General features: G+C 42.9%; 1 protein-coding gene across 1 annotated transcript; it reads right to left on the bottom strand.

Annotated features, from left to right (window-relative positions):
- Positions 1-11,137: 11,137 nt before the first annotated feature.
- LOC115642749 (olfactory receptor 1019-like) lies at positions 11,138-12,184 on the bottom strand. The gene has a single exon (XM_030546462.1). It carries the CDS (start codon positions 12,182-12,184, stop codon positions 11,138-11,140), a length of 1,047 nt encoding a protein of 348 aa, XP_030402322.1.
- Between the last annotated feature and the right edge of the window lie 1,054 nt (positions 12,185-13,238).

Genomic DNA, 13,238 nt, shown 5'->3' with positions numbered 1-13,238 from the left:
TATGAGGCAGAAATAGAAGCTGTGATAAATGAAGGGGTGGGTAACTCCCTTTTATGGATTCCCAGCCAGCCAGTTAGCTACAAAATCCCTGTTCTCTACTTGTGATATCTATAAAGGGTTTAAAAAGCCCAAAGGTAAAAGGAAGGGAGTGGGTACTTTACCAAAAGATCCAATGGGAGGGCTAGAACTTCTTAAACTTGGGAAAAAACTTTCCCTTTTTTATGTCAGTTGTTATTCTCTGGAAAGAGGGGACAGAGCAGAGATAGGGCTGGAGCTATGCTGTACACAGTTGTGAACTAGGTATGAAAATCACCAGATCTTACCTAGGAACTATTCAATTTGAAGCCCCACATATGTAGGTAGATCAGGAAATGTCTAGAAAGACACAATTAGGTTCATCTCTTTTATTTCTGTAAGGCTTGTTGACTCCTATGTAGTAATCCCAAATGTTTTTGTGTTGTTTGTAACCATTAAGCTGAACCTCAAGAAAGCCATTCTTGATGCTTAATTGTTATATCTGCTCTTTTAAAATCTAGCTATAGTCTAAGTTCCAGGCTGTTGTTTTCTTATTGTTTTGAAGAAAATTGACCTCCTTTAAGAACAGGATTTTTTTTTTTGGTGTGTGTCTTAAGAGGTTTGTGCATATGTTGTTTCATTAGCTTTTGGCAACAGCTGATTTCCTTTATTTTCTTTCTCAGCTGTTCCCCAGATGGGAGTGGGGTGGGAGAAAGGGCTTCAAGGTACCCCAAGTGTCCTTCGTTGGGTTCAAAGGGTTTTTTGGATTTGGGTGGTAGCAGCATCTACTCATTCAAGGTCAGAGAAAAGCTGTAACCTTCAGAGTTTAATACAAGCCTGGAGTGGCCAATATTAATTGTTAGAATTCTTGTGGGCTCCAACCTCTGCACTCAAGTGAGGTCTCAGTCTTGATATGGTGCCAGAGCAGTGGGATCATTTTGAACCAGAAGCACAGACCCCAGGATTTTAAAAGGACACTTTTCCTTTCGGCAGCCTGGAAAAGCCAGGGAGTTTTTTAATTTCATTCTTTTCTTTGCTGCCTGAGGGAGAACAGGCATGTAAAGGGTTCAGCCTGTCCAACAAGCAGCTTATTTATTTTTTTCTATCTTCATGGCAACAAAATAACTAGGCAAAATAGGACAGCCCTGTGCATGAGGTTGAGGTCGGGCACCAAAACCCTAGAGAAACCAGTCTCCCCAGTACTGAGCAAAGATGTGAATATTTGCCCCATTCTATTAAATGATGAGTTGCTGGATGAAGCAGATAGTTGAGGGTTAGCTTAGACAAGATTTTGCTAGATTGTTGCCATTACAACTTATGCACCAGAATTTAAGATTTTATACATTTTAAGTGGGATTTTTTTTAAAAAAAGATCAATAGAGGAAAGAGTCAATAGAATTTGAGAGCCTAAATCCCTAAGGATCTTTTGAAACTCTTTCATAAAATATAAAGTCAGAAAGGGAGAGTCTGATCATCTAGTCAGGCCTCTTGTATTACACATGCCAGAGCCCTTTCCTGAATTCCTTTTTGAACTACAGCAGATCTTTAAGAAAAATATCCCATCTAGATTTAAAAATTGCCATAGCCTTTGGTAAATTGTCCCAGTGGTTAATATCTTTTTAATCTTTATGGGACCAGGACTCGAGTGAAACAATGTAGTGTGTCCCAGAGTCTGCAGAGAGCCTAACACGATGACTGTGGGGTAGGTACGAGCTGCTCCCATTCACTGCAGAAAGCAGAGTGGCTCAGAAAAGGTGATGAGAGATAGTTTTTGTTTTCTTTTCTCCTCTCGACTGAAAAGATGACATTTTGTCAAAAAAAGGAAAACCCAAAATCTGACTTGCTTTGGTCAAAAAATAAAATATAAAAAATAAAGTTTTGGGGGTGTCAATTTTCAGTTTTCACATGAAAAACTAGACATATTGTAGAAAGCAGATTTTGGAGGAAAGTCTTTGTTTTGTCACAAACCCAATTTTTGACCAACCCTAGAAGTGGTTGTGTACATGCCAAAGAAGCCATTAACTATTTCCCTGCTGTTGAAATGAAGCAAGGAAGAATATGGATATGTTGCCAGAGGTGTGTTGTTAGATGCTACAGGTGTGGTGCTCTGCTCTGCTCTCTCCTTGTTGGTATCACTCGGCTGCGTGCGTGTGTTCCCTCTGTGTGCTGCCCCAGCTCTGCGCAGATAGCTGACACAGCAGACTCGAAGAGAACCCCCAATGACCACAGAGTCTATTAAGATACGAAGGCACGTTGGCCAGGTTTATTGCCGTATTGGACACAACGATAGTTCCCCCTAGATTGTTACTCTATGGGGCATACTACTAATATGTGCCCACGGTCAATGGACTCAGCTCAATTTGTGGTGGGACTTTCCACTGCCCCCTAGGCCGGACAAAGACATCGCCCCAGGGATGTATTATTATACACAGGTACAAACAAGTTACACATCACTCCTGACGTATTGAGGTGCAACCCTTCTAAGTAGCAAGGTGCCGCCTTTCACTTTGTACATGTTGGTTCGAACAAAACAACCCTGTCCATCATTTTACTCTTTTGCCCCTGTCATTGGGATGGGTCAGCCTGTTCTTTCTTATCTGTGGAATGTTCCAGTATAAGGTGTTCTGGTACCGTGTTTATACTTCGGTATGCTAGATGAATATCTATTTATGCAACATCAGCCCTTTCCTTGCCAACATCTGCGAACCGGGCCGGCCTTCAGCTCACAGCTTGACTTTGCTTTTTAGCTAAGTCTTGACCATTACTTCAGTTCAGGCCTCAGGTCTCATACTGGGCCTTTATCAGGGCCTTCACTTACTACAGGATAGTCTGTTGTGAGTAATATTTTAATTGTGAATGGGTGGATGTAGGAGTTTGTGGACATCCCTCCTTGTGTATCTAGGAGGGAGGCCATACCTCCTCTCTGTCTAGTTCCTAAGAAGGCAGTCTGAAAAAGAGAGAAATCAGCTGTCTCTGGTGTCCAGGCCCTATGAGCGGGGCTGGGCAGTAATCAGGCTCTGGAGCTCAAGCCCTCAGGCAAGGGCAGGCCCCAGTCGAGGGCTCAGGTCTCAGGCAAGATGGAGCAACACACAGTCTAGGGGCACAGGCCCTTAGGCAGGGCAAGGCACCAAGCAGTCTAAGACTCCAGCCCTCAGGCAGGGCAGAGCAGCACATGGTCTCTAGTATCCTAACTCTAGCTGACAATAGACTACACAGGCCTCCTGGCCTACAGTGGGGAGGCTGCCACCTCAGGGCTGGGGTGGCAGGGGGCAGGGGAACCAGAGCCCACCCTACTCCACTGGGTCCCAACCCAGGGCCCTAACAGTGATGGAGTATTACACAACTGGGTCAATGGGAAACCCAGCTGCAACATGCTGACCTGTCTTCAGGCAGCAACACAACCGGACTAGAGTTGGTTGTCCCTGGGCTACTTCTTATCCTACCCTTGGTGTGTGTCTGGATCCAGGGGTCATGCTCTGTCTCCCAGGGATACAATGTCAGTGGAAGTCCCAGTAGCTCCTTGGTCTTTGGAGTGGTGGGACACTATGGAAGCTCAGGCAAATCCTCGGGGCAGCAACGGTCCTTGGCATCCCATTCTGGCAGCAGGGGAGAAGGATCTGTCTCCCTTGGATGCTCCAGACCAACTGAGCTTCAGGGTCTACCTTCTCTACTTCCTGTTCCTGTCCTGCCCCTCTGCTTCCAGCGGGGAGGCAGGGACTTCTTGGTTCTGCCTATGAGGATGTGTGAGGACATCCCTCCCTGTCAATCTCCAAAGGAGGTCAAACCTCCTTACTACAGTGGAGTTTAGGTTGTGGAGAGAGCTTGGAAGAGTAACACCACTGTTTGGATTTCACTATGGACCTGGGATGTTCAAATTAAATAACTTTGCAAGTGGTGCCTAGATATTCTTGAAACCACCTAACAAAGCTTGCCCACCATGATCATAGAATCATAGAACCATATGGTTAGAAGGGATGGCAAGGGTCATATAATCTAATCCCCTGCCAAAATGCAGGATTTGTTATATCTAAAGCATCCAAGACAGAGGCCTATGCAGCCTACTTTTGAAAACCTCCAGTAAGGGAACTTCCACAACCTCCTTAGGCAGTTTGTTCTATTGTCCTGCTGTTTTTACAGTTAGGAAGTTTAATCTCAATCTGCTTTGCTGTAGTTTGAACCCAATGCCTCTTGTCCTGCATTCTGTGGCAAAAAAGAACAACTTTTCTCCATCTGTTGTATGGCAGTCTTTCAAGTATTTCAAGACCACTATTATGCCCCCTTTAATCTCCTCTTTTCCAAACTAAACATACCAGTTACTTCAGCCTTTGATCATACGGCTTGCATTCCATCCTTTTGATCATCTTTATCTCTCACCTCTGGATTCTTTGCCATTTCTCTACATCCTTTCTATACAATGGTGACCAAAATTGGACACCTTATCTGATAACTGGATCCTCACTTCACTTATTCCTAATTAGATCCTGATCAGCTAATATGGCGAGGTGGGTAGAAAATAGTTCACCTCATAGTTTGATGGTTTCTTCAGAGTTAAAGATTAGGGTTAGGGATCAAAAAATGCATTCAAAAATTCTCAAAACTACACTCTGTGTTGGCTCGCTTTTCTAGTTTGTTATGCTATAAAGCTCATGAGCCAGAACCCCAGCTGGTCTAAATTGATGTAGTCAATGGGGCCCCTGTCCAAAACAGAAATAGTACCAATGGTGCCATATTCTTGGAAGAGAGATTGCTTTTGCTTTGAAATGAATCTCTTCTTCCACTGAATCATCCTTGGTTTGATTAGCTGATCTTTCATTTGCTGACCTGGGGTCCTAATGAATTTCAGTGACGGTCAGGTGTCCAACTCCTTTAGGCTTCTTTGAGAATCCCAATATGAGTGAATGAAAACATCATGATTTCATAGGGGTCGATCCTACAGGATGCTGGGAATTGCCCTTAAATGCTCTCAGTTCCCACTGAGAACTCAGAAATCACTGAAATTTGAGGAGATTTTCTATGGATTAGGTGCCATCTCCCATTGAATTTCCAAGGGAACCAGGTGCCTAACTCCAGCAGCCTCCTTTAAGAATTCCAGTCTCATTATCATACAGGTAAGGTCTTGATAAAGGGAGGTGGCACATCATACAAGTTATATGGCTTTGGTGCATCATAAAATATCAGGGTTGGAAGGAACCTCGGGAGGTCATCTAGTCCAATCCCTTGCTCAAAGCAGGACCAATCCCCAACTAAATCATCCCAGCCAGGGCTTTGTCAAGTTTGACCTCAAAAACCTCTAAGGATGGAGATACCATCTAGGTAACCCATTACAGCATAGTGAAAAAGTTTTTTCCCAATGCCCAACCTAAACCTCCCCCACTGCAACTTGAGACAATTTCTCCTTGTTCTGTCATCTGCTTTCCCAGAACAGTCTACATCCATCCTCTTTGGAACCCCCTTTCAGTTAGTTGAAAGTAGCTATCAAATCCCCCATCATTCTTCTCTGAAGCATATTAAATAATCCCAGTTCCCTCAGCTTCTCCTCATAAGTCATGTTCTCCAGCCCTCTAATAATTTTAGTTGCCCTCCGCTGGAGTCTTTCAAATTTTTCCATATTGTTCTTGTAGTGTGGGGCCCAAAACGGGACCACTTCATTGCCATCTGTTACCCACTCCTCTGTCTCAAAAAATGGGGTAGAGGAGTGGGTAACAGATGGCAATGATGCGGTGATATGCCATGGCAGCCAAGAGGAACTCTTCAGTGGTGATGAAGAGGGATAACAATAACTGGGTCACTCATCCTGCCTAAGAAATGCCCTGGTACTGGGTGAAAAAATTGGACAGGGGTCTGGGAGCTGCCTTTTTTTTTAACTTTGAAATTTGGCCAAAAATAATTTTTGGACGAAATTTTTTCAGCCCAAAGCTTTTTGTTTTTGGACCTCCTAAATAACTCAGGCCATAGGAGAGATCATAATATTTTAAACTTATATTTTCAAAAAAGTCATACTTGAAATTGGTGCTTAACTCCCATTGTCTTTTAAAGGGAACTGGAAGTCTAACTCCTGCAGGCCTTTTTGAAAATCTCAGCCTTAATAAACACATTTTTACCCACTCTCTGCATATGTGTGTAATGATACCCATGGTTGCACCATTTGAGCATGCCATTGACAGTAAGGTTTACAGGTAGGACACACTTGAAAATGGTTGTTTTTCCATGAAAAAAATTGACTTTTCTTTGAAAAACTAACACCAAAACTTTTGCCAAAAATTATTTTTAATTAATATCTTTAGACCAAAGTTGTGGTGTTTTAATTATTATTTTACTTTATTCAGGCAAAAGTTAAAACATGCATAGTTCTTAAGAAAAACTTGATTCCCTCCTTCCTCCTAACCAGAAAGCAGAAACTTTTGGTAAAAACAAAAAAAAATGTTTAGTAAAAAGCTTAATTTCCAAAGAAAAACAATTTTCATGGAAAATTTCCAACCACTCTTTGTTACAAGGCAGAAGAGCCTCCGTAATCCATTACACTTAAATGAAAAGCTAGGCACATCTCCAGTGTGATGAGAAGTAAGTATATCCCAAAGGATTCTGTGACTTACTGGATCTGTCTCCAACCACTACCAATGCACAACTGGGTTGTATAGGCAGGGCCGGCACTTCCATTTAGGTGACCTAGGTGGTCGCCTAGGGCACCAGGATTTGGAGGAGCGGCATTTTGCTGCTCTTGGTGGCAACTTGGTGGCAGGGGGTCCTTCCGCGCTCCTGGTCTTCGGCAGCAATTCTGTGGCGGGTCCTTCACTCACTCCGGGACCGCCTCTGAAATGCCCCGAAGACCAGGTGCGCAGAAGGACCCCCACTCCTGCAGAATTGCCATCAACGACCAGGAGCGCGGAAGGAACCCAGCCTAGGGTGCCAGAAAACCCTGGCGCCACTCCTGTATATAGGCAAAACCAAGCCCACGCTTGTCTTAGAACTCACAGTGGACTGTCTCCAGAGCAGCCAGTCTGACGTTTGACAGGCAACAGACACTTTCCAAGAGGATGCAAAATTGTCATTCAAGAGACTCCAGGTCTATTCCTGGCATTGACACTAGCATGTTTTCTGACCTTAGTCAAGTCCTTTCTCTTCTCTAGTTCCTCTTCTACATCATGTATGTACAACCCCTCTCATGTGGATGCACTTATAGCATCAAAAATGAAATAGACGGGTATTACTTCTTCCTGTACTGGAAGGAGAATAAATTATATAATATAAGGCACATTTTTACTAGTATAACTGTGTCCATACTATGGGTTGTATTTGTATAACTATTTCAACAACAAGAAATTCACACTCCTAACTAAAATAGATACAAAAGCTGTGTATAGACCAGGACTTACCCTGTGTCTTGTAGGACACCTAGCACAATAGGGTTCTGATCACAGTTGAGGTTTCATGGCATTACTTTTAATAAAAATGGATGGAAAGGCACACACTCAGCTCAATTGCTGTTCAGCCTCATTATCCTAGGTGCAATTCTTATTGTCTTAGAATTCCAAATAGATAATCTCCAGTATAAGCATCATGATGTCAGTTAGATTCTCTGGATGATCTGCAGTTTATTTTTTCTCATATCTATTCTTTTTCAGGTGCAACAGTTGTTGGCTTCAGTGAGCACAGAGGGTTTTCATTATGAGGATAATAATCTACATTCGTATTTTACCTCCTTTACCAAGGAGTAGTGATATGCAAATAACTGACTTTTCTGCTCAGTGGTGGTTTAATAGGGACAACTGCTTGTGTCTGAGTCTGGGAAATGAGCTCTGGTCCAGTTGGCACTACCTTCTATCATTTGCTCATTCTGAGGCCTCTCTCTCTCTTTCTCTCTCTGAATCATGGTGCTCTCCTCCTTCACTACTCAGCCTTCCGATTGGATCACTGTATAGTCCCCTGCCCCCTTCCAGGATAACAAAATCCCTCTGGATCAGCTTTCCAGTTGGCATCTCCCACAATTCTGTGTCCAGTGGATAGTAGGGAAACCTAGGCCAGCCCTCTACTTCAAGTTCCAGCCTACAGTCAGCAGCCAAGCTCTGCACAATCTCAAACCTCGCTGCTCTTTCCTTGTTCTGCTTCCTACTCTGCTTCCAACAGGCTTTTTTCTTCACCCTTCTGGATAAACCCTTCCATCGAGCCAGGATCCCAGGGCTTCTCACTCCACTTGGCTTTCCTCCTTTTCCATCTCCAACCCTGAGAGTGACTGGTGGCTTCCACACTACAGCCCCTTTCTACTGCACACTTCCTGGTTTTATTCCTTAGCCAGTTTCTCCACCAGCTTGGCTTTATCAGCCATTGGTCATTTTCAGTCAAGCCAGAATCTCTACCAGGTGTGGCTCATAAGGTTAACTGGCCCTATCTATGCCATCTTATCCCCTTCTAGGATCATGTGGTGAGAACACCCGATAACAAAATGAATAAAAAATTAGAAAAAACAAATTGAGAATGGGGAGAGTTGCCCATCCCCTGTTGCCCATTCACAGCTTTTGGCAAACAGAAGTGTGTTATCGTATCTCCCTCTACTGGCCGACCTCATTTGCTAAACTCCCTGCAATTGTCCAAAGGGGTTAATGTAGGATTTTCAGGAACACTCAGTGTTACAGTCAATGGGCATTTTACCTTTGACTTCAATGGTGAAAGATTAAAGCTACCAGCAAACACTTCTGAAAATCTTATTCTTATGCTTTCAGTTCAAATTGCAAGGCTTTGTGCTCTGTTATGGTGATTTTCAATGTAGCCTAAAAGAAACAGGGGCCCAATTCCCTTTGTTGCTCAGTGGCAGATGAGTTCCAAACTCCCTTTGAGGATATTAACAAACTTTAACCACAGTTTTCAGTTCAAACGTATCTCTGGTTTATAGGCTCTTAGATTCGAAGACCAGAATGGACAGCTGTGATTATCTAGGCTGCAAAACACAGGCCACAAAACTTCCCCAAAATAAATAGCAGAGATCACCTTTTATTAGAGCATACCATCTTGATTTAAAAGTTGCAAAAAGTGAACTGGAGAAAGAAATGATGTGTGGCAGGAAATGAAAGGAGTGAGAGAATGGACTCATGAGTAGAGATAGGCAAACATTTTTCAGACAAAAAAATGTAGATTCTGCTTGTCCAAAATATTTCATGAATGTTGGTCAAATTCACCAAAAAGTTTCAGTCCAAAATAAATACATACATACATACATACATACATAAATTAAATAATTAATTCATAAAAAGCTGAAACAATCTTAATATTTTTAAAAGAAAAGTTTCAGTTCACAAAAATCCATTTTTTGTTTAGAATATTGCTCGCTATATTATTTTAAAACACAAGGTAAAAAAAAACTTCATTTTTTCTCAAAGTAAATGTTTTGTTCAATCCAAAAAGATTTTTTTTTATTTGTTTGCTTCACTGAAATATTGAACAAGGATTTGTTTCAACAGACTTTTCAGACACCTAGTTGAACATCATTTGTTGGGGAAGAGTCACTATGATTTTTGTTAAGGGAAATCATGCCTCAACAGTCTACTAGAATTCTTTGAGGGGGTCAACAAGCATGTGCACAAGGGGGTTCCAGTGGATATAGTGTACTTAGATTTTCATAAAGCCTTTGACAAGGTCCATCATCAAACGCTCTCAAGCAAAGTAAGATGTCATGGATTAGGAGGGAAGGTCTTCTCATAGATCAATCATTGGTTAAAGATATGAAACAAAGAGTAGGAATAAATGGTCAGTTTTCAGAATGGAGAGAGGCAGATAGTACTATCCCTCAGGGGTCTCTACTGGGAACAGTACTACTGAACATATTCATAAATGATCTAGAAAAAGGGTAAATAGTAGGGTGGCAAAATTTGCAGATGATACAAATCTACTCAAAATAGTTCAGTTCAAAGCAGACTGCAAAGAGTTACAAAGGTAACTGGGTGACTGGGCAAGAAAATGGCAGATGAAAGTCAATGTTGGTAAAGGCAAAGTAGTGCACATTGGAAAACATAATCCCAGCTATACATATAAAATAATGGGGGTCTAAATTTGTTGTTACTACTCATGCAAGAGATCTTGGAGTCATTCTCTGAAACCATCCGTTCAATGTGCAGCGACAGTCAAAAACACTAACAAGATTAACAGCTAGATAATAAGACATGATATGCCCACATCTTGCAGATGGGCTCGCCTCATCTTAAAAAAAAGATATATTGGAATTGAAAAAGGTTCAGAAAAGGAAAACAAAAAATATTAGGGGTATGGAAAAAGTTTCCGTATGAAGAGAGATTAATAAGGCTGGGTCTTATCAGCTTGGAAAAGAGACTACTAAAGGGGGAGATGGTAGAGGTCTATAAAATCATGACTTGTGTGGAGAAAATAAATAAGGAAATGTTATTTAGTCCTCCTAACTCAAGAACAAGGGGTCACCATGTGAAATCAATAGGCTACAGGTTTAAAAGAAACAAAAGGAAGTATTTCTTCACACAATGAACAATCAACCTGTTTAACTCTTCACCAGAGGATGCTGTGAAGGCCAAGACTAGAAGAGGGTTCAAAAAAGAACTAGATAAATTTATGGAGGATAGGTCCATCAGTGGTTATTAGGCAGGATGGGCAGGATTGGTATCCCTAGACTTTTTTTGACAGAAGCTGGGAATGGGCAACTCTCTCCTTTTCCAGTTTCCTTTTTTCTAATTTTTATTTATTTTGTGATTGGGTGTTCACATCACATGATACCGGAAGGGGATAAGATGACACAGATAGGGCCAATTATCTTTATAAGCACGCCTGGTGGAAATTCTGGCTTGACTGAAAATAACCAATAGCTAATAAAGCACGAGAGTGCACACAAACGCACATACAAAACTATTTCTCCCCAAGATTCAAAGGTGTTTAGATACAGATTTCTAGACCAGTGCATTTCTAAGGGAAATGTAAAAAATAACATAAACACATGGAGGATTTATTTATTACATTTTTTTTCTAGTGGCACAGGACAGTGTTTGATGATAAATAGATAGATAGATAGATAGATAGATAGATAGATAGATAGATTAGATTAAATGTTGAACAATAAATCCTTCCAATATACCAAGGGATTATTTAGCTCAATGTTCATAGAAAAGGTTCATTTCAAAACCATTATGCAGCCTATGGTTCTTCTCAAAGCTTCTTTAACATCTTTGTTCCTTAGGCTGTAGATGAAGGGATTTAACATGGGGATGACTAGGGTGTAAAATACAGACACCACTTTACCCTGATCTGGGGAGGATAATGAATTGGGCTGGGCATACATGAAGGAAACAGTCCCGTATAATAAACTCACAACCACTATGTGGGAGGTGCAGGTGGAGAAGGTCTTGTGCCTGCCCGTGGCACAGCGAGTCTGGAGGACAGCAGAGATGATATAGACATAAGAGACAAGAATGATCAGGGCAGTGCTCATTATGATGAGACCACATAAAGGAAACAGCACCATTTGATTGATGTATGTGTCGGTGCATGAGAGGGTTAGCAGGGCTGGAACATCACAGAAGAAGTGATTGATCTCATTAAAGCCGCAGAAGCGCAGAGTAAAGGTGAAGCTGGTTTGCACCATGGCGTTCACGCTGCCACAGAGATAGGACCCCACCACCAGCTGAATGCAGACGGGCTTAGACATGGCGATGGGATACAGGAGCGGGTTGCATATGGCAGTGTATCGATCATATGCCATGGCCGACAGAATGAATGCCTCAGTAGTGGCAAAAAGAGAGAAGAAGAATAATTGGGTGGCACATCCCCTGTAGGAAATGGATTTGGCATCTGTTAGGAAGCTCGCCATGGCTCTGGGGGCAATGACAGAGGAGGAGCAGAGGTCTAAGAGTGACAGGTTCATGAGGAGGAAGTACATGGGGGTGTGAAGGCGAGAGTCGTCTGTAATGATGAGGACCAGGATGGTGTTCCCTAGCACAGTTATTGTGTAAATCACCAGGAACATCATAAAAGGGACCACCTGGAGCCCTGGACCTCTTCCAAACCCCAGCAGGATAAATTCTGTCACTTCAGTGTGGTTCACATCTCTCCCTGGCTCCGCCGCTGACATTTCCTTTGGAAAAGTGATGAGATAATAGATTAAAGAGGAACTGAAGGTGCTAGATAGATTGTAGCAGGCTAGAGGTGTGTTTCGGTTCATTCTCATTGAAGTCCAGCACAAGACTCCCATTGGTTTTATTAACAGTGGGCAGAAACTTTGGAAAGCTAGTTAAATGTATACGGAAAGAATCTTGAGACATGCTGACCTTTTTGCAGTAAAGTACAAATGTATTACATTTCCCATGTAATAATGATTTGTGAGAGTGGACTTAGATAGTGCAAAATTATGATAATCTTGTAACCCACATGGATACCCTGTCTCATTGAAACCCATGATACTCCATATGAGTGAAGATGATTTTACCCACTCCTTGCATGAGTGTGTAAGGATGCCCATGTCTGGGTGCTATTCAACATGAGTCTGTGTGGTGGAATGTTGCCCTTGATCCACAGATTCATATCTCTTAAAGCCAGAAGAGAGCAATATGAGCATCTAATAGGACCTCTTGCCCAATAACTTTTAGCTGACCTGGAGCATATCTCTGCCCATGTCACAGTAATAACTCAAGACAATGAGTCAACAGATTTATCAGATTGCTTCTCTTCAACTCCAGCACATGCACCCCATCCAAATACCAGCATTAACAATAAGCTATAAATACAGTCATAGGACCAGATCTGCTGGGTGATTTCCATTGAACTTCATTGACTTAGCAGTCAGACTGGTTGTCGCTCTAAAAGATCTGCTCTAGCTTAAACAGATGTGGGAGTCACTAGGTGGGTTTCTCTGCTGTGTGCTACCCAAGAGGCAGGGCCAGCGCTTGCATTTAGGCGACTTAGGCAATCGCCTAGGACGCCAGGATTATGGAGGGAGCGGCATTTTGCCAGAGGGGCGGTAGGCGGCTCCGGTTGACCGGCCGCAGTCTTGCCTGCGGAGGGGCCTCTGGTCCCGCCGCTCCAGTGGAGCTGCCGCAGGCATTTCTGCGGACGGTCCGGTGCTCCTGCAGCTCCGGTGAACCTCCGGCAGGCACCACTGCGGCAGCTCCACCGGAGCCGTGGACCACGGGACCCTCCGCAGGCACGATTGCTGCAGGTTCACCGGAGTCGCGAGACCCGTGCGCGGGGCAGCAAAATGGCCCGGCGCCTAGGGTGCC

Source organism: Gopherus evgoodei, unplaced genomic scaffold, assembly GCF_007399415.2.
Source record: "Gopherus evgoodei ecotype Sinaloan lineage unplaced genomic scaffold, rGopEvg1_v1.p scaffold_45_arrow_ctg1, whole genome shotgun sequence".
Taxonomy (NCBI): domain Eukaryota; kingdom Metazoa; phylum Chordata; order Testudines; family Testudinidae; genus Gopherus; species Gopherus evgoodei.
This window is presented reverse-complemented; position numbering and strand designations above follow the sequence as displayed.